The sequence below is a fragment of the Astatotilapia calliptera genome, chromosome 17 (genome assembly GCF_900246225.1).
Source record: "Astatotilapia calliptera chromosome 17, fAstCal1.2, whole genome shotgun sequence".
NCBI lineage: Eukaryota > Metazoa > Chordata > Actinopteri > Cichliformes > Cichlidae > Astatotilapia > Astatotilapia calliptera.
Window position 1 is genome coordinate 32,319,763 of NC_039318.1, and position 22,225 is coordinate 32,341,987.

The following is a 22,225-nucleotide window of genomic DNA, read 5'->3' on the forward strand; positions in this document are numbered from 1 at the left end:
CTTGTCACTCACAAAACGTACTCCCTAAAGCATATCCTGCTTTATTATCAACAATTCTCTAAAAGTATCACGTTGTATAAACTAGTACTCAAAAATCATTAGTAAAATGTCTATTCAGGTAACAAAACAAGTGATCAATAAGCAGTCAGATTTTTCTCAGTCAGAGTCAAAGTCACCCTCTGCTGGTCATTGCAAATACTGCAAGTTTAAGAGAATTATGCATTCTCATTCAGATAATTAAGTCTACTTTTTTGATGCTGCACACTTTAAGATCAAGCTCTGCGTTCTTCTTTGTTATGTCAGTGTTGTTCAGACTGCGAGCCTCTGAGCTTTAAATGCTTTTCCTCACAGGTGGAGGCCAAGTTGATTGACAAGCTGGACAGCCTGATGTCTGAAGGCAAAGGCGATGAGACATACAGGGAGCTCTTCAACAGCATGTGAGTTGGTAAAAGAATCAAGAAATGTTACAAAATCTAATAAAGTAGAAATTTTCCAGAAAGACTTTTGAAGGAAAAGTCTCTGCAAATTTGTTAAATAATTTGGCTGCGAAAGCAATTTTTAAAAATTTATTTATTTATTTTTTACAATAAACAGTAAAATCCCAGCAAAAACCTACTTGAAAGTGCATGAAGGCTAGTTTAGGAGACCTGGGCACTTCCAGTGAAAATAGCTGTTTATGGGGGTCTAATTACCTAAATGATGCAACCCACACAAGGCTTCATCAGGTAAATTATCTGCGTGGGCTGCAATCTGCAGGTCATTTGCCTCACTAAATGGGTGTTTTATCGGGAAGTGGATGTGTCTAAGTATTCTGCTTTTGAGAATTAGCCTTTAACCCTGAAAACCCAGAGCACAGATAGCAGCATTACAGCTCTGAAAAGGCCTCTTGTACTTCAATAAAGAAAGCCATTAAATGGCTTAGGTTGCTTTCAGAGCATGTAGCTAATGAGGGAAGCAACACAGAAAGCTGCAGGCTTACTTTCAAACTAACAAACATGTCATTATTATACAAATATACAATAGGTAGTTTTGTATTTGAAATTGCTTATGTAAAGCATATTTTTCAAGCAGTGAGAGGTAAGTGATGAGCATTTAATCGCCTTCATCTTCACTCACACCTCCTCTTTGGTCAGCTCCTTTTGTCTGTCCTTGAGTTTCCAGGTTTGTACACCTGCATGCTTAGTGTTTGTGCACACCTTTTCATATATGTGTGTGTGTGTGTGTTCACCTGAGTGTGTGCGTATGTTGGTCCCTGCTTCTTTTCTGTTTATATTTTTATGTCGCCCTTCTCTCTGGGCTGCTAGTATTTGAAGCTTTCAAAGCAAAAATCTTGCATTTCAACTTTAAAAGAAAAAGGAAAAGAAAACCATGTTGCATTAAATGAAGTCGTATTTCCGAATCACTCTTCTGCTGCCGCCCAGCCACAAATCAAAGTGTGATCTATTTTATGAGTATGGATCCACTTCTAATATCCCTTTGTCTTCCATAGTCGATCATTCTCTTTCCCACCATTTGTACACGTGAAACATTAATAAAATGCAGAGGCACTGCGGTTCATATTTTGTAAAGTTCAGTAGTTATAGTGTGCGCTATATTGTAATCATGCATAATAAGTTATTATTAACACTTTTTTAATGTTTAATTTCAATTTTCTTTTGTTTTTCTTGATTTAAGCCTACTTTAAGTTCATAATTATTTTTTTTTCCTACTAAGTCCACTAATCCCTAAACTAACCTGTGTGAGTGTGTGCTAATATTAATATTAATTTATTCCGCCTATGCTTCCCGCCTGGAGTAGAATTCCTCTGTTTGGTCCGTACCCTAGGTAAGACACCCTCCTCTTTGTTCTCTCAGTGTCGTCTGTGTGAGGGGAAATGTGGAGCAATTACAAAAAAAAGAAGAATAAACAGCTTCAGTATTTTGGCTGTTGTGTGTTTGCCCGTAATTCTATAAAAACCTGTTTTGGTGGCATAACAGTAAATAAGGTGTTGTAAAAAATTTTTAGCCACCTTTGTGTTTTTTCTTTCTTGAGCTCCTGTAGGCAGGCCAACAAGCATAGGTGACACCAGTATGACTGCTATTAATTTTGCTTCGCCTCCTTTCCTTTCTTAGTTGTTTCTTCCATCGCCCCCCCCCATTTGCCCTCCCCGTCTCTTTTGGTCTTTACATCTTTGTCTTGTTCTGTCTCTCTTCATTTGTCCTTCAGCCTGCTGAAGAAGATCGAGAGAGAGACCTGGAGGGAGAGCGGGATCTCTCTGATCGCTACCGTCACTCGTTTAATGGAAAGACTGCTAGACTACAGGTGGGCGCGCGCACACGTTCACAAAATACTTCCAGAGACACACGTGCTTGGTCCTTTTAGTCAAATTCTCAATGTTTCTATTGCAGGGATTGTATGAAGTTGGGAGAAGTGGATGGCAAAAAGATCGGATGTACTGTCAGTTTACTGGTGAGTGTCAGGCAAATATGTCAGTGTTTATCTTCTGTTGCTATTGCACTCTGAAGTTATTACCTTTTTATTTCAAAATTATGAAAAAAGTAAAACATATGTAATATATAGATGATAATTGAGTATTCTTGTGGGTTTTTTATTTTATTTAACTGGAGTTATGTGCAAGAGGACCTCAGTGTGTAGGCAGAGGGATCAAAAGGCCCCTGCAAATCAGCAGCAGAACTATATTGTTGCACCACTTTTAAATGCCTTCATTACTTGTTTAAATTCCCTCTCTAATGGTTATGATGGTCTCTCTGCTAATGTTTTCCGTCTTTCTCTCATGTTTTTTCATTGAATCATCTCTCGCTCCTGCCAGAACTTCTACAAAACAGAGTTGAACAAAGAAGAGATGTACATCCGCTACATTCACAAACTGTATGATCTGCATCTGAAAGCACAAAACTACACAGGTACATTGAAAGGAATATACTGCCTTGTAGTACAGTGTGACTGAGCGTGGGTGATGCATTATTGCGGTTTTACTGTTTGTCATAACCAGGGCTTTAAGTTGGGATTTGGCAGGGAATCATAAGGTCTGTTGTAAGGGGACAGAAATAAGTCATTACGTAATTCCCATTGTGAGGTCCAGCAGGTTTAAATTTTTTTTCTTTGTGCAGCTTTTCCTGATGCTGGTTCTTAAGTTTACTAAACTTTGTGGATTTAGCCACTACATTCTACGATTAATAAGAAGATATTACATGAGCCATCACTAATTTCTTAGTCGGCCAGCAGGGAAGCCCAGACCTCCCTCTGGCCACCTCCTCCAGCTTATCCGGGGAGTCTTTCCTAGGCCAGCCAATAGATCTAATCTTGTCAACATGCTGGGGTCTACACATGTTAGGACATGCTAGACCGGAACACCTTACCCAAATCTTGTATCCGTGATCTCATTCCAATAATGTTATAAAATAGATCAGGTTTAGATGAACAGATTCATGGCTTTTCTCCACAAAGATGCACCATCTGGTGGCAACATTTTGGACACAATTTACCCGCCTTGGGCACCAATTAAAATTTTAACAGTTAGATTAAACAGAACAGAACATCGAGAAATACAATGAAGGCTTGCAAGTGTCGCTTCAAATAGCACTACACACAAATACTTCAAGAGAAAGTGCAAGAAAATCAGAAAGAAGCTGAATTTCTCCAGATTCTCTACTCTCTACGACTTTGAGAGGAGAAATCTAGAACTACAGGTATATGTTAAAAAAATGAAGGATAAAACCATTGAACTAGAATGAAAAAAGATGTTCAAAGATGGAGTGTAGGTTCAATGAAATGCTGAGAAAAATACAGAGAAGTTTATACTGAAGTGCAGGTGCAAAATCAAGAACAAGAGAAAAGACATGAAGACCTGCAGTGTACGCTTCAGGAAACGCAGAGGAGAAATAAGGAGTTAGAAGGCACGTGCAACAAAGTGCAACAGAGAAATGCAGACATGCACAGGGCAAAGCTTCCTCACTTGATTCTGAAAAGTAGCCTTGTCTTCCTCTCCCTCCTACCAACTCTCCTCTCCATTCTGTTCCCTGTTGGCCAGGAGGGCAATCCTACTGAGGTGGCGGAACGCTGCCCCTCCCACTCACAAACAGTGGTTATATGACCTCATGTTGTGTGTAGAAAAGAGAAAATAAGACATTCACTCAGAACTCTACTGGGAAATTTCAAAGCATGTAGGGTCCTTTCCTTGATGCATTTCAAAATCTATAACAATTTTTCAGCAAACTCTCTTATGTCAGGTGTGGAAAAACAGTGTACAGGACTAGGGCAGTGACCTGGGTGGGAATGAATTATTTTGCAGGGATTATGTTATTTGGGGAAATATTAAACATATGTTTAATATTATGTTTAATACTTCTCTTTTTTTCTTTATTTCCCTTTTTTCTTTTCTTTTCTTTTCTCACAGCGTTAAACGAACGGGCTAATTACCCCAAATGTACAGATCATCTGTAATCCTTTTCTTCTCTTTTTGTTTATATGTATGAAAGAAAAACTCAATAAAAAGACATTGGCTAAAAATTATAAAAAGAAGAAATGGGTTATGTGTTGGAGGCCACGTTAATGTTTTACATTTTTAGCAGTGTGCTCTCCTGGTTTGATTCACCCAATAAAGAAAGGGATAGACACAAAAAAGTGTTCTCTTATGAGATAGGCCAGAATATCCGCAGATGTTTGAAATAAGAAAGACCCATGCATAATATGCATTATTTAGACTGATGAAGACCATAGATTTTACACACATTTGGATTAAAAATGTAAAAGTAAATCTCATGTGAATCAGGATATGACATGTAAGCATTAACCACAGCTGCAACAGGGGAGAGAAGGAGGGTAAAAAATGGTGCATGCAGGTGTGACCATGGGGTGATTTAATGGTTTTTGTGGCATCAGTTGGAAGCACCGCCAGACTGCAGCATATGAAAATCAACCTCACTGCCTATTAGATTTAATTGGTCATTAATCAAAGGTGTGGGATTGCGGTTCCACATAGATCCGTCCCACTTTAACCCCTGGTCTGAACACATACTGTATGATGATTATTGAAATGTGCTTTCATGTTGTCATCTGTTCATGTTCTTCTGCTTCAGTGTATTCATCAGTATTTGAGACACTGAATGCTTCACAAGTTCTTTAAACAAGAAAAAAACTTGTTTAAAGAACTTGTAAATGTAAATTAATATGCTGTTTTTCTCTGTGTATGCTCACAGAGGCGTCCTACACCCTGCTGCTCTATGACGAGTTATTGGAATGGTCAGACAGGCCGCTCAGAGAGTTTCTCAACTACCCCATGCAGAGCGAGTGGCAAAGGAAAGAATATTTGCATCTCACTATCATCCAGAACTTCGACAGGGGGAAGGTAAGCTGGAAAGCGCCAGTTTTTCCTCTACAGTCATCCGTCCAATACATTTGCATTTGACTTTACAGAAACCAGAACATTTGTCATGTGATGTAATCTGTGACGTTTCTAGCACACTGGCAAGGTAGAATGAAGGAAGTAAGCTGAGCCCAAACACCAGCAGGACAACTGGTTCCCTATAACACCGCTAAATGCCAGTGAATGTACTGTGCCAGTGTAAAGCAACAGCATGTTCAGTTTTATTCAGAGGAGTTTGTGCCAAGCTAATACCCAGCAGCACGTCAGCTTCTCATGCATATTCAAGAGCCTTCTAATTTAAATGCATTTCTATTTCATACCTGGCAACGAAATAGAGGCGCAGACATATTATTGATGGCTCTCCTAGAGTAAATATATGCTGGCCATTAATAAGTATATTTCAAAAATAATAAGCATCAACAGTTTCATGAAACATTAATAGTCGGCTCAGACGCATCGGGGTGAAAGATGAGAGAACTTCTTTTCCTGCTTGTTTAGTAGATACGACATCATTCACGTAAAATGAAGAGGAAGGCCAAAATCCTTGTACAGAGATATTTCTATCTGTTATGAACTGTGACGTTGACTAGAGGTCGCAGCACCTCTTCCACTTAATCAAGGGAATTGCAGGTAGCTGTAATTAGAGCGGGATCCATATTGTCCCACAGTATTCCACACTGTTCCTCTCAGATGGCGATGATGGCCACGCTGACTGTTAAAGCATGATTCGCTCTGATGGTGCCGCATTTAGCTAAAATAATCTCATCAGTGAGAAATGTGAGCGCAAACAGAGCTCAGCTAATTCAGGACGCAGCGTTTCTCACTTGATAAACGGTTCCCAGGCTGTAGTTTTGTTTTTGTCTCTCAGGAGTTGCTTTCTTTCATCATCCCAACTTCACTTCTCTTTTCCAGTTTTATCTCGTTATCCTAACTACCTTTGCTGTTTCTCTGTACTCTCAGGGGAAGGGGGGAAATGGCAAAACAAAACTACGCTCACCCTCTCAAAATAACGCATCATTACCTCTGATGTTTGGGGGGAAATCTCTTTGAATCGTTAAAAATGCCACCCCTCGTTACTCGTAGTGCAAATATCCTTTACATTCACGAATTATGCCATCTTCCAGTGCTCCTGATCACAGAGTGGAAGGCAGCAAGAAAGGAAAGCTTTTCATTTAATTAGTAAGATGGTTGGTCCTGCACGTACCTGCATCGAGAGCTTGTTTGTGTCTGCTGGCGTTGTTGACTCGCCAGTGCCATCCAGTGGAGACCGATTGTGTGAGCACTGCAGAACAAGTGTCTTAGTGTTAAGTAGGTTTCGGGTCAGTCTGTAACTGTCAGACTGGGCACGATGAAGGTGACAGGGAATAAGTGTGTGTTTTTGTGTCCTCAGTGTTGGGAGAATGGCATCATCCTTTGCAGAGAGCTTGCTGACCAGTACGAGTCGTACTACGACTACAGGAACTTGAGTAAAATGAGGGTAAGTTGTTCCAGAAGCTGTGGGGATGCTGCTTGAGGAGTCCTTTGTTTTTTTGTAACCTGATGATGCCCTGGTTAGTCAGAAAAATGCATAATAAAACTAACAGATTAGACACTCTTGGTTTATAAGCAGTTTTGTCTTTTATTGTCAGATGATGGAAGCATCTCTCTATGACAAGATCATGGATCAGCAAAGATTAGAACCTGAATTCTTCAGAGTCGGATTCTATGGGAAGAAGTTTCCTTTCTTCTTACGGGTATGTAAATCACCATATTCCCTCTTTGTCTTGAACAGCTAGTTGAAGGGAATAATACTTTCACCCTCTTCAAAAAAGAAACGGCGCTTCTGAAAGAATGAACTTTTCTTATATAAGACTCTTCCAGTGGAAGGTGACATTCAGCAAGTCTTATTCAGTGCCATTTAATGATGTAACAGGCCCTGTCCTTGGTGGAGTTTGCAGATGGTGCTGCAGTTTCAGTCTGTGCCCACTAGATGTCAAGCTAACCCCACGCTGCTTCTTTCCTAACCCCCCTCTACTGCAGAATAAGGAGTTTGTGTGCCGAGGCCATGACTACGAGAGGCTGGAGGCATTCCAGCAGCGGATGCTCAACGAGTTCCCCCACGCCATCGCCATGCAGCACGTAAACCAGCCCGACCAGACCATATACCAGGCAGACGCACAGTGTATCCTTCAGTGTACATGGAGGCATGAAATAAAGTTGTGGTCAAACATGAAACCCCAACTAAGCAGATACAGTCTTGGACGTGGGGACTAAACCGACTGCATATGCATGTGTACTGTGCTGCCAGGGATGCTCAGCTAGCCTCGTGTATACATGTACACAATTGCCCTGCAGGCGACATGAGGCACATGCTATCACGCAAACATACAGTGCTGCAAATTGCATGCAGTATACAAAATTTAATACAAATCACAATCAGACACACTAAGGCAGAGGTCCCCAATCCCAGTCCACGAGGGCCGGTGTCCCTGCAGGTTTTAGATCTCACCCTGGGTCAACACACCTGAATCACATGATTAGTTCATTACCAGGCCTCTGGAGAACTTCAAGACATGTTGAGAAGGTCATTTATCCATTTAAATCAGCTGTGATGGATCAAGGACACATCTAAAACCTGCAGGGACACCAGCCCTCGTGGACTGGGATTGGGGACCCCTGCACTAAGGTGTTGCATTTCCTTAAACACAACAACTAAGCCATGTTCCTACCAGGGACCAGGTACAAATCAACTAACCTAAGCTCAAGCTCCCTTCATTTTTCTCATTTCCATGCAGTGTTCAGATTCACTCCTATAGTATGTGGGACTTTTTAATTATTCACACCAATGTAAGGGACAACTGTTGGCCTAGATCAGGGCTGCCCAATCCCAGTCCTCGAGAGCTACTATCCTGCAGCTTTTAGATGCATCCCTACTCCAACACAGCTGAATCAAATGGTTTGATTATCTCTTCAGCATGCCATCGTGTTTGGCAAAGGCCTGATAACAAGCCATTCATTTGATTCGGGTGTGTGGGAACAAGGATGCATCTAAAAGCTGCAGGACGGTAGCTCTCGAGGACCGGGATTGGGCACCCCTGGTCTAGATAGAAGAGGGAAGAAAACAGGCAGACTTGATGACATAGTGACACAAAGACTGAAGGAAACAACAGTAAAAGAGAGAACAGACTGAAGATAGACATGTTTACCAGCTATGAAAGTGAGGCTGGTGTCTGTCTTTCTGTGTGTGTGTGTGTGTGTCTTTGTCACTGCGGCAAATTGCAGTCTTAGTGTAGCAGGAACAATCGCAAAAAGGTTTAAAGTATTTTGGCAGGTGTTTGTATGTCTTCCTGTCTGGAGGTTGGCAGAGTTTGTCAACACAGTAGTGTTGCAGCCCTCAAAGTTGCTGTTAGGAAATATTCCAGGTGTGTGGGTGACATCAAAATGTAAACTGATTAGAAAATGGCCTCAAGTTAAGATGTACTTTTCATTTTTGAATAGTTTATGTACGATGTGCCTACCTTTTATGCAGACGCTCCACTCAAAGTGACGTCTGAATGAAGTAGCTGCTGTGTTGTTCTCACATTAGGCCAATCAATAGTCTCTCTGATTGCTCACCCATCTGTAAATCCTTGATACAAACACTCATGCATTTCATGTGCGTCAGCTCTCCTCCCTCTCTCTGATATAGTTGTTCATCAGTGCAGGGTTTCTCATAATAAAGGAGAGGCTGGGGATTTTTGAAAGACACTTAACTCACTTTTCACTCCTTGCCTTTTTACACTGCTCAAGTTGTCAAGTCTCACTGTATGTTTTCTCATACTAGTCAAAAGAAAAACTTATTTTTCCCTCTTGCTTTACAGTGTTGGGCAAAAGTTTTGAGTCACCCATCATTTCCTTTAATTCTGCCAGGAAAAGGGGAAGTAGGTGCTGCGATTTATTGAAACATGGGGAAACATACATGACAATACAACATATTAAGCAAAAAAAAACAGCTTGTATAATCCTAACAAGCTTGGAAGTCAGTATGTGGTATGATCACGTTATGATCACGTTTATTCTTCAACATAGCCTGAACTCCCTTAGGCACGTTTTATTGTCATTTCTTTAAGTAGTCTTCAGGAATAGTTCACCAGGCTTCTCGAAGGACATATAAAGATCTTCTTTGGATGTTTGATGCTTTTTTGTTGCATATTCTGTCAGGATGATCCCACACTGCTTTAATAATGTTGATCTGGGGAGGCCAGTCCATGACTAATAGTGCTCCACTGTGCACTTCTCCATCCAGATATGCATTTAATGCATTTGCAGGGTATTTGGGATCATTGTCATGCTGAAACATTGTTGCCAAGCAGGTGTTGTTTTGTTATTGATGATTCAAAATCTCACAGTACTTTTCTGCATTTATTGCATCAATTTTGAAACGTTTCCCAAACAATGACAGAACCTTCACCATGTTTTACACATATATTACACACATTACACACAATTTGAACAAAATTTGATATGTACTGTGCATTAGAACCTGACTAACATAGGATTTTTAAGGCCGTACCGACATTTGTAATTTCTCATACTCATATATAGACCGATATATCAGATTTTGAAACGTAAAAAGATTTTCCTCACAGTTATTTTGTGAAGATATTAGTGAGTCTGTTCTAGAAATAATTTGACAATGCAGCTTAACCCTCTCGAGGCAGGCGTTGCCGATTTGCAACAGTTAAAAACTAACATCCTGATTACCCCACATACATATTTTATGAGTTGTTTTTTTTACTCAGAAGTACCACTGCAGGACTTGGTTGTGCATTAGCAACAAAAAGTTTAATTTGAGCCTGAGAGGTTTAAAACTAAACTTTATGGTTTCAAAAACGTGTTGTCAACATGGAAGTTGCATAGTGCCCTCTGGTGGACAAACTACGCAACATCATCACTTACAACATGGTCGAAAGGTGTTTCTTCTGTCTCATCTTTTAAAAATTTCCTTTATCCGCAGTTACAAATGCTGATACACATATCAGCAAATCGCTGATATTGTCCGATGATAATAACTAGCTGATACGTTGGTCCGGCTTGACTATGCATTAGTCCAGGGGTAGCGAACTCCAGGCCTCGAGAGCCGGGTCCTGCAGGTTTTAGATGTGTCCTTGATCCAACGCAGCTGCTTTAAATGGCTAAATTACCTCCTCAACATTTCTTGAAGTTCTCCAGAGGCCTGATAATGACCTAATCATTTGAGTCAGATGTGGTGTCCCAGGGTGAGATCTAAAACCTGCAGGACACCGGCTCTCTAGGACTAACGTTCCCTACCTCTGCATTAGTCTATGCAAGAAAATGTGTGGCCAATATCTTGATTAAAGATATGCACATGAGCTCTTGCCTATGTAGGTCTTTGTCCTGTTTGAAGTTCCGATATGCATTCGGGTCATTGAAGATTTCTTTCCATTTAAGTCTGCAGTGCTTTCCCTTGTCACTCTCTCTTGCACTTTCCTTAACTTCAGGGGCTTTCAGATCTACAGATCTATGCTGTAACCCCCATCCCCGACAGTCAGGATGTGCTACAGAGAGATGGAGTGCCTGACAACATCAAAAGCTTCTACAAGTTTAATCACATCTGGAGGTTCAGATATGACCGGCCCTTTCACAAGGGCACCAAAGACAAGGAGAATGAGTTTAAGGTAAAGAAAATTTCTCTGCATTTATCTAAGGTTATCTTCTCTTCAAACCATTGATTGTGGATTAGTGCTGAGTAGAAAAAGGGAAAAAAATGAGTCTGAATGTGGAGTCACTGCAAAATGTTATGTGCTATGAAAACAGGTCTTTTTTTAATGAATATTTCAAAAGTTAAAATCATACATTTCTGAAAATTAACATTTTTCACTGATACGAAACTGCTTCGTTTACTTCCTTCTCTGCCCGGTTCATCCATCATGGGCCATGTAGGGAGTGATAGTTTGAACCAGTGCTCAGGTATTACTTTGTGTATAGTGCATGTTTTATTCATTGTGACTCCGGTATCAGTAATTATACACAGGAACTCGGATACTAGTCAGAGCAGTGTACTGCTTGGTGCAAATGAAGCCTGTACAGCGTGATGCAGTTACACACACTCAAACAGTCAGGCAGATGCACACACTCTAAACAGATATGCACACCCGACACACAGACGCGGATATTATTGTCATAAATATTCTGCTTTAATGCACACGCTTCATGCAGCCTTCTCATCTCACTTCCATCAAGGCTATTTGGCCAAATTTAATCGTGATATCATATTTCCATCAGGACTGGATATTTCTGGTCCTTACTATTAGATGGAAATAATATCTATAATAAACTTTGACATAGTGACAAGAGTATGCCGCAGGAAGGATATGGTAATAAACTGAAGTAGGAAAGAAAGCTTTTCTTGAAGTTTCTATCTGCATGACAGAAATTGCTTTTTTATGTGAGATTCTGCTTTCAACTTCCTGCTCTTAAACTGCAGTGCATGTTTTTTTTCTATCTTTTTTTTTTCCTCAAGACTTGTTCAGGAGGATTTCTTGGCCTTAAAAAACATAAAATCAATAAAAGGGCAGCAATGTTGTGCAGTGCGTCGGAAGACCTTTCTTCAACCTGAGGACACTGGATCAATAGTGCATGTCAGCGCTCATCTGCTCTGCTGGAGTGTCCTTGAGCAAGATACTGTCTCTAAATAAATGAAGCTATACTGTGTTAGCATCTTGATCATTAGAAGGCCTTTAGAAGGGTCAGCTGAACAAAAACGCCCCCAAAGTTGTGAAAGGATTACCGATTTTTGAACACCCTGGACAGGTCGCCAGGGCTAACACATAGACACAGACAACCATTCGCACCTGCATTCACAACTATGGGCAATTTAGAGTTACCAGTTAACCACAATTGAACTCAGGACCTTCTTGCTGTGGGCAACAGTGCTAACCACCGTGCCGCCCAAAGTAAAAATGCATGGATCACATATCCATAACTCAATTGCCCTTTAGCCCCAGTTAGTATACCAAGATGTTAAACTAACATGGTAGCATGCCCACTACACATCAGATTGTGATCAACTTAGAACACCATTACTAGCATTTGGCATGACACATCATTGTGGCATTGAGGTTACAGTTCACGAGAAAAACTAGCATGCTAGCAGTTTTTAAAAACCAACATGGCTGTAGACACTTAAACATGCTGTTGTTCTTATTAAGTAATAGCAAGCCTGTAGATCTTGACAAGGAGGGACGTTTCTAGTGCTAAGTACAGGACAGTACACCCCCCCCCCCCAAAAAAAAAGATAAAATAAAATAACTGTTTGCCGTCTATATGTAACATGTCTTTAAAGTAGTGTTGTTTCACTTGTATTATAAATCTATTATATTTAGAGCCTGCTGTTAATATTAAAATTTCATAGCTTGCGTGCTGTCTTAATGACCTTTTGAGAGGCTGGAAATATAACAAGCATGCTGGCTGACAGCATAACTGTTGGAGAGGATATTAGACATATGACATATGAGTAAAAGTGTGTTTTTGGGTTGTAGGCATTTTTATATTTTCCTTTAACTGTGGATCAACAATTAAATCCTGAACAGTGCTGCCACTAAGATATGTGTACAGCAAGCCTAAGTATTTATGGATTTTTTTTATATGTTTAGCAATCAGCTAATGCTCATGGATGTATTGTGTGAATGCAGAGTCTGTGGGTGGAGAGGACAACTCTGACTCTGATCCAGAGTCTTCCAGGCATCTCCCGCTGGTTTGAAGTTGAAAAGAGAGAACTGGTGAGTGTGTCCCAGTCTGATGAAATAGCAGTGAAGGCATAAACACAACACACAGCCATTTGACACAAGGGACACAGTGATACTTTCTTTTTTTTATTATTCTGCAGGTTGGAATTTAGAGTAATGACAGCCAATACACAAGTATTGATCCAAGTCATTAGACTGAGCAGCAATCATGACCTAAGTCATAGGTTTGGGGCTATTGGATGTTCAGTTTCCGCAATTGGTTTGATTGGATGTCACGCTAAAAGCCAAACTGCTTTACTGTGATTACCAACGTGTCCAATTTTTAGAATTGATTTTTGTATTGGGATTTCTTTCCCCTGTAATTGGCAAATTCCTGTCAAATTTGACATGGGACAATTGCTACACTGTTACATGTAAATGCTTTGTCTTCTCAATCAGATTTCTAAGGGTCAGATTTACACAGATTTTGAAATGTTGTTCTGTGCAGTCCAACACAGTGTCTGTCTGTGATGGTCTAAGCGCATATTCTTTACTTCACAGCTGCTGAGCGTGGTGTGAAATATGGATTGTAAAGCCAGTGTTACTCTATGATGGCTGTGGAGTGCAGTAGCATTTAAAATGGAGACTGGCAAAAGCTCAATTAGCAAAAGGATTAAGCTTTGTGTGAGAAGGAAAAAATACAGAAAAAGAAATCAGGATGAAGGAAAAAATATTTCACTGTGCCTTCACGAGTATGTGACAAAATGTCCATATGTTAATGTATATTTAAAAAAATAGTACTTAGTTTTAAATGAAGCTGCTACAATAATTCTTTATAATAATGGTTAATAAATTGATACATGTAGGTGTTTTTTGTTTTTTGGTAAATAGCACAAATATAATTAAAGATACTGACCCAGCTTTGCAGCTGCCTCACTCAGAGCGCAGTTTTCACTGAAAAGGCTCTTTAGAGCATTTCCAACAAATTTAACAAGAAGCTGGTATCGAGTGTTTACTTCTAAAAAGACTCATTTTGGATGTCAAGTAAACCACATAATGTGTAAATAGGCTGGTGCTAAAACTTTTACCATATCAACTTAAAAGGTCCAAATGATTTTGGCAACATTGTATTTTTTTAAGCAGCTTTTCAAATTGCTGTATTTTAGGAGAAAAAACAGCTCTGTTCTGGGACAAAAAAGTGGTCAAAACTAAAGTATTACAAGCTGAAATATCCTGATTTGTAGAACCTAATATGTTTTAAACTGCCTCACCTTTCACTATAAAGGACCTCAGTAGCATTTATTATTTAGCAGACCCTCTAAAATTCCCACATTACTCAAATACCTTATAGATATTTTAGCTTCCAGATATTATTTGTAAAGCTCCCTTTAGAGCTTCATATAAAAAGCTACAAAATGTTTCTTCATCCTTCATGTGTACAGGTGGAGGTAAGCCCACTGGAGAATGCGATTGAGGTGATCGAGAACAAGAACTTGCAGTTGCGCACATTGATCTCCCAGTGTCAGAGCCGGCAGATGCAGAACATCAACCCTCTCACCATGTGCCTCAACGGGGTCATCGACGCCGCAGTCAACGGGGGACTGGCCCGCTACCAAGAGGTATGAATGGCTTGCTGGAGGATAAGGTTGGAGGATTTTAGAGACCTAAGCAGGAATGAGAGGCAGTGACATATGGATTACCTAATGATGCATGAAGGTGGCTTAAAATGGAGAGATGTATGGACAGAAAGTGTTTTGTGGAGGGGTGGAGCGGATGAACAGATGGATGGATGGATGCATTGATGGCTGGATGATGGCTTGACCAAATAGATGGATGAGTGGAAAACTGGAGGGGGCGGAAGTGGGAAAACAAGATGGATGGGTAGTGTAGGAATAGGTCGGTGGGGGGGATTTTTTTGGTCAGATAGAATGATAAGGTGGATGTGGGGGGAAAAGAGGCGGGAGGTCAAATAATGTTAGATAGAAGAATGGAAGGAGTTTCAGGGATTAGATGGCTAATGTAGTCCTAAAACTTGGAAAGAAGTTGCCATGTTTGCAAATTACTGAATTTTAATGCCCTAAAAATAATTTTCACAATGTTCTCTAACAAATTATATATAAATACGCCGCTCGTGTATTTTGAAGCAAGTATGTATTGCAGAGAGAACAATTGCTAAAATGTGTTTAAGTAAAACTAGATGGGAACATCGTCAATGTAACACCAAACACAGGACCAAATTGGTGGTGTACTTAGCTTAATGTTAGCATTTTTGCCGCTATGTTCATGGCTGTGCTTTAAGCTTTATCTGTGAAAAAATGAGTAACAACCACAGCTAGATTAGCTAGCATAGGCTCCGGAACAGCTTATTAGCATGCATGGAGATTACAGCACCAATACTTTATTTGGCAGAGACATAATGCCAGTTCTTTATAGTGCTACAGTCATTAGTAAAGATTCTAAGAATCTCAATCAGTGTGGGTGTACAACTCGCAACTTTACCTCATTACCTAACCCTTCTGGTGACATCCACCAAGTTTAGCTAATTATATACCAAGCCGAATTCTTAAAGAGGCAGAGCGCCAGATTAATAAAGTGCAAAAATCTTCCTAGTCATATCTTCCAATCACACAAACTTATAGTATTTATATGATGAAGTGGTAACAGATTGGTATGGAAAGTTGAAATATGGGCAATTTCATCGAGAGCTCCATTTACTGCTGCTTTTTTAAATGCTCCTTGAGTGGAGACACTTTAACCATTAGGAGCTCAATTCAAAAGAAAGAAGACTAGAAAAGAAGAAATAAAGATTTTTTTTTTTTTGTTCTCCACAAATTGAGTGGACTCGGCTGCCTTCTCTGTGTCGCATAGCAACCGCTGTGACAATGCATGTGTGTTCTGTGGAACATATACTGTATGTGTGTGCTTGTGAGTGAAGCGCATGTCCTCAGTACAAGTACCCTATTAAGGGTTGTAGGACGCCGATAAGAGCCCAAAAATAAGCATTTTAGAAGTGCTTTTTATCTTTGCTGCCACTATTTTGCTGAAAACCAAAAAAAATCTGTATAAAATGTTGCAACTTACAAAATATTTCCTCCCGTTTTACACATTGTTTACAAGGTTAGGTAAATATTGATATGCATAGAGATGTTGTTCCTCTGGGTAAACACTGACCAGCGTCTCCTTCAAATCTTTTGTAATTTATATTTTTACATAAATAACAGAATGTGATCATACCACATGAGCCTGACACAGATTTGATCTTTTTTGTTTTGTTTTGTTTTATTTTTTAATTTTTTTTCTGCAGCAGACACATTGGCACCAATATCAGCAGCTCATTTTTCTTGGCAGAATATATCATGCGGTGCCCCACAGACTGCATCTATAAATCTATTAATTTACCCGCGTAATGCCGATTGACAGCTGTGGAGGTTTGCTCGGCTCCAAATGAAGGAGAAATTGTCGTTATTAATATTCAGATTTATTGCTGCAGTTTGAGTTGAAACCCTTGAGGGGGAATGCTGTCTGATTTATTCCCCCCCTCCCCTCAGCATTCCGTCTCTAATTGGACTTTTCTAATGATTAACTGAGCCACTCCACGGTGAGGTCTCACTCCCTGCAGCCCGACGAGAAATTTCCATCATTTGTAGAAAATTATTGATTAGTTTTTTGATGCCGTTTTTGGGGGTCTTGTATAGAATTCCTGGTGAAACTCAGTACTTCTCTCTTTGAGCGTCCCACCTCACCATAGAGTAATAATGTTTATGCAATAAGATTTTTTTTTTTTCTGTTTCACAGTTTAATAAGAGGGAATATTATATCCACCACATACTAATTTATGCCATCTTGATAAAGATCTGAGGATGCCTGTCTGGAATAATAAGGTTCCTTATTTTATTGAAGTTTCATAGTCTGCAAGCCGCATGCATCCTTTGATAGACATCTATGTGTGTGTTTGGGAGTGCATATGTCTGAAGCAGCCTTCAGCTTCTCTTCTCTTAAGTGTCTCGTTGGAGATAGACAGCTGTGTCCTTGAGAGAGGAGCCGTGCTGATCTTTTTAGTGAACTCCTCCTTACCTTTCAGTCTCGTTTTCTTTTGGGGGTTTTTGTGTGTGAGTGTGCGGCAGATTCATAAGCAGATTGTGAGGTGGGCCTTTTCATCGGTTCTCCCTCGCTTTGTGTACTCTGATGCAGATTGAAAGGGATTTAACATAATCTGTAGACAGACTGCAAGTGTTGATGGCATTGTAAGCAGGAAAGATCTTGCATTTAATGTATGAAAGTGACACCCCCCCCCCCCCCCCCCCCCCCCCAAAAAAAAAAAAAAAAAAAAAAAAGCAAAAGCAAAAAAAACAGTTATCATCATTCAAAGCAGACCAGGGCATTTTTCATCTTATCAGTTTCTCCTTTAAGTCTTTTTTCTTTTTCTTTTTTGAAGGCAGTGTCTGGGAAAGTGAATAGAAAGCACAGTCTGCAAGCCAAAATCAAGAAGGATGATGTTTCTAAAGAGACATGATCTCTAGCAGAGCACAATGACACGAATGAAAGTGATATAAAAGGGGCTTTTAAAATCGCAGACCAAATTGGCTCTTAAATCAAAGCAAAATCAATGCTTTGATTTCACTAACATCCATTTGGCACTGTATTTTTCGCCTTCTATTTTTAGCCACTATGTACTTTAATTCTGCCCACTGAACCTGATATTAATATTGCAACACAAATTTGCCAGACAGGACTTTTCAACCCTGCATTTTAGTAGGATGTGAATTTTTTTTTAACTCAAATTTTTCTCAGTTTTTGTGAACATTTTAAATGGAAAGTACTCAACAAATAGCTGTGTGGACACTAATTCGCTGTGTCAGGCAGGCTGCAATTCAGGTAGCACTGCTGTGGAGAGGGGAAAAAAAGCCCGCTGCTTCAGCTCCCAGGGCATACATAACAGATGTTCTGCATTTTTGCCTCTGTGCAGGCCTTTTTCGTGAAGGACTACATTATGAATCACCCCGAGGACGGAGAGAAGATCGGGCGACTGAGAGAGCTCATGTTCGAGCAGGTTGGAAACATCACTTGAGCTCATGATGTCTTTTTAAATGCAAAGACAAGATGAATCATTTTTATCACCTAAATTTGACTTTCAGTTATTGTGCACTTTTTTCTGTTTGTCCTGCAGGCACATATATTGGAGTATGGCCTCGCGGTGCATGAGAAGTTTGTTCCTCAAGATATGAGACCCCTGCACAAGAAGTTAGTTGACCAGTTTCATCTCATGAAGTCCAGTCTAGGCATACAGGTAGGCATCGACTTTAAAGAAAGCTTTTTAAAATGCTGTACATGTGTAACTCAATGATAGATTCAGATTTTATGTTAAACAGAGGTTCATTTACCTAATGGATGTCATTCATGTGTAAGGATGATTAAAGCTGTCTAACATGTGTTCCTTTATTTTCCTCAAATTACTTATCAGTCTTCGAGCCTTAATGGAAACAAACAGTGAATGTGACAATAGAAACTGACTGCTGTGCTAAGAATTCTGAGTAAATGACCCCTTTATTCCTCTAAAGGGGAAAACCACCCCTCATTAAACAAACTGCCTTCATCTACATGTTGTGTGTTTTATTTATATACCTCACGCTGGCACAAAGAAGCATTTAATCATGTGCACTTTCTCCCCCTCCCAATTTAAAAAAAAAACCCCAGGAGTTTCCAGCGTATGTGCGTGCGAGCCCGGTGCACTTCACCAACGGAAGCCCGCGGACGTGCAGGAACTCCGTGCCCAGCATCATTAGCCCAGATGGCGGCAGAGGAGTTGCCAGGCGGAGGTGATGGCTCTTTTCTTAATTTCCGTAGCTTTACGCGTATGTCTCTGTCTTTCTCAGCTAATTAAATTAACAAGTGAGGAAAACGTATTGCTTTTCAATGTCAATTACTTCTCTGGTTTATTATGCCAAGTCACCCAAAAAGATCTTTAACTTCCATCTCTGGAGTGCATAAAATTTCTCCTTCGTATTCTCTCACCTTTCTTTACTCGGTCTATAAGCGCTGCCCTTCAGTGCAGACCTTTGTTCGCATCTTACTTTCTTTTTCTTTTTGTGTTTCCATCTCACCTCGAACGTCATGCTCTCTGCCTTTTCTCTCTTCCTCCTTCAGTTCTTTACTGGCTTAGCTCAGTACAATAGGTGTGGGTGGCTGGCTGGCACCCACAGGGATGTTTTCTGTGTGGCTGCTGTCGGGCCAGCAGGCAGACTGTGTGTGTGTGTGTGCGTGCATGCATCCGTGTGTGTTTTGATGTGTTCAGTGACCCTGCCACTTCGTCTACCTGCGACATTCTGCCTCCAGAGTCTGATCCCGCGGGGCACAGCCACACACAAGAAAGATGGAGACGCACACATCACCTCAATCTCCCTGTGACATTTCGTATTTTTGCTTGTTGAGTTCTGATTTCTTTTTTCCTTTTTTTTCTATTTTCCAGTTTCCAACGAAGAACCAGGTCACATCTCTTTCTTGTGCCTTTTGGCAGCATGATGGAATGCTGTGATTGATGAATCAGTTGCCTTCTAATCTGGTATTTTCTGTTTCTCTGTTTGTCTATTTTTTTTTTCTTTTTATTGGCCTTACTGCTGCTGAATCTTTGGTGAGTGAACCACTTTTAAATCTAATCATGTATAATAGTATGAAACTTCACCCTTTGTATTGTAAACCATCATAACCCTCTCTCTTTCGCCTTTAGCCTCTTCAGCTACCCTGCGGTGAACCGTTACTCCTCGTCCTCTCTGTCATCTCAAGCCTCCAATGAAGTCAGTAACATCACTGGGCAATCGGAGAGCTCGGATGAAGTCTTCAACATGCAGGTAGTCTCCCTTTGTGCCTTTGCCTACACGCCCACACAAAGGCACTTAACCTAGTAGATTGAGTCTATATCCCAGCATTTGCCCTCCTCCTCCCTTCAGATTTCACTTGCAATGCTTTTTAATCCACTCTCACTCTATTTCACTGCTATTTCTCCTCTGACCCTTTTTCTCTCTATCTTCCACTCTTGCTCGTGTGAAACGCAGTCTGTCCGTGCAAATTGTCATGATTATATCAAATAAGGACATAGTGCTTTGTGTGGGCCCGTCCGGGGAGCCCCGCTGGAGTCTAATCTAAACTAGATTTGGCCAATTCAGAAAGCTGCCGACAACTCCTGGCAGGCTGTCTCCCGCACCTGGCAGGCTTGGAATAACAGGAAGAGGGGAAAACACGGGAGGGAAAAAAATGTTGTCAGGGATGTGACTGAAGCTGTTACAAAGAGTTAGTTTGTGCTTCTTTTTTTCTTAAGTTTACAGAGCAGGTAGAATTTAGTAAAAGTTGGACGAATCATAATTTAGAAATATATTGTTTTCGTTTTTTAATTGATTGAAAATGGCCATCACTATTTTGTTTCAGTCAGATGTTACTATATTTAGTTAGCAAGGTGTATCCACACACTGCAAAAGAGCATCACACATGTGAATGCAAATTAATGCTATGTAACAAACCAATAAATAATAAAAGAACGGGTTCTTAGAGCACGGTTTTCAAACATAAGGCCCAAGGGCCAGAGCTGACCTGCCAGAGATTCCAATCCAACCGACTGGACATCTTTGAAAAATGTGAAAGAGGGCATAAACTTTAGACTTCATAACTTTTACAGCTTTTCCTGCTGATAAATGGTAAATGGCCTGCATTTGTATAGCGCTTTTCTAGTCCTTAAGGACCCCAAAGCACTTTGCACTACATTCAGTCATTCACCCATTCACACACACATTCACACACTGGCGATAACAAGCTACATTGTAGCCACAGCTGCCCTGGGGCGCACTTATAAGCAAACAACTAGCAGTAAAGCAGCCTGTGTCATCACATACTGAGTAAACAAAGTGGCCACATCTCCAGTAATGAATACTTTTAAGCCTTAATAAAATTTAAACAGATGAGTTAGCAAAACTGCCACAGCCTTTTCTGTGCTAGGCAGCAACTATACAAATTCTTCAAGTGAAGTTGGGCATTTTAACATCGCCATCTACGGGACTGAGTATCTTCTGAAAGCCACCTCAAGTGGACAGTTGAGGAAGTGCACTTTAATGATGACTTCTTTATTCCACTGTTGCTTAGTACTGTTTTTTTTTTTTCTACTTACTGAGAAAAAGGTAAATGTTACAGACAAAACTTATAATAGATGCTCAGCTTTGCACAAACTAGATTAGAAACCAAGCATGTCCAGTATAAGCCAACCAAACTGGGATTTTGTTTTGGTAGATGTATATTGTATTAATTATAAATTTTCATGATATTCTGTAGTTTGATGGTGGTATTGATGTACTCATCATTTTTGTTTTTTCCACCTGCAGCCCAGCCCATCTACCTCGAGCCTCAGCTCCAACCATTCTGCCTCGCCCAACGTCACCAGCTCGGCCCCGTCCAGTGCCAGAGGTGAGTCTGGCACTCAGCAACACCACTTATTGTACAAAAACTATACACAATAGTCTTTTAGCTGATATTTCAATCCACACAGAGGAAGCAGACAGAGGTTCAGCTGGACAGTCTGAACCTTTGACCTTTCACTGACACAATGTTCTCTCAATACACCGCAGCATCCTGTCTGGTGAGGTTCGAGAGGTTAGATGACGGCTAGGGATAAATGCGGAGGAGGTTGACAGGGGGAAGAAAAGAGAACAATGAGGAGGGAGCATTGAATGGATAGTGCGAGCCTGAAACATAGAAGGAATACAAAATGAGTCCAAAGAAAGAAAGAAAGAAAAGGAAAGGGAAAAAAAGTGCTGAGAGAAATGCTGTTGAAAGAAACATGGAGCTAGTGAAAATGCAAGAGAGAGTAAGAGATCATTTTAGCTGAGTATCCCTCTTGGACTTCAGCACAATCTCCTGTCCAGGCCGGTGTCATCCAAGCCTCCTCTGCGGTGCATTTTGAATGTCTAATGCCTTCTCTTGCTCTCATCTCAATGTGTTTTGCGTGATCCCCGTCATAAAAAGTAAGAATATATGAAGACGTTTATGGAAGCGTACACACTCCCCTTTGGCAAGGTGCTGACAGCGGCTGACGCCCTTATAAAAGTGCCCTCTGTCTACCCATAAAGCATGTTGAGAATTATTGCTGCTGTGGTGTTATCTGAATAAGAGCCAA

The 22,225-nt window shown here is 40.5% G+C and overlaps 1 protein-coding gene across 4 annotated transcripts in view; it reads left to right on the forward strand.

The window, feature by feature from the left end:
- Positions 1–22,225, forward strand: part of dock4b (dedicator of cytokinesis 4b) — a 140,733-nt gene that overhangs the window by 100,313 nt on the left and 18,195 nt on the right. For 2 of the 4 annotated variants that reach the window (XM_026147369.1, XM_026147372.1), the window contains exons 32-49: positions 352–437; positions 1,798–1,824; positions 2,206–2,301; positions 2,388–2,448; positions 2,810–2,903; positions 5,199–5,347; positions 6,756–6,842; positions 6,994–7,098; positions 7,385–7,526; positions 10,856–11,022; positions 13,039–13,125; positions 14,514–14,690; positions 18,038–18,121; positions 18,239–18,358; positions 18,766–18,887; positions 19,538–19,555; positions 19,805–19,916; positions 21,435–21,516. In XM_026147369.1, the coding sequence (XP_026003154.1) occupies positions 352–437; positions 1,798–1,824; positions 2,206–2,301; positions 2,388–2,448; positions 2,810–2,903; positions 5,199–5,347; positions 6,756–6,842; positions 6,994–7,098; positions 7,385–7,526; positions 10,856–11,022; positions 13,039–13,125; positions 14,514–14,690; positions 18,038–18,121; positions 18,239–18,358; positions 18,766–18,887; positions 19,538–19,555; positions 19,805–19,916; positions 21,435–21,516 (1,816 nt within the window). The remainder of the gene's footprint in view (positions 1–351; positions 438–1,797; positions 1,825–2,205; positions 2,302–2,387; positions 2,449–2,809; positions 2,904–5,198; positions 5,348–6,755; positions 6,843–6,993; positions 7,099–7,384; positions 7,527–10,855; positions 11,023–13,038; positions 13,126–14,513; positions 14,691–18,037; positions 18,122–18,238; positions 18,359–18,765; positions 18,888–19,537; positions 19,556–19,804; positions 19,917–21,434; positions 21,517–22,225) is intronic. The other 2 variants (XM_026147370.1, XM_026147371.1) reach the window with 2 other exon arrangements.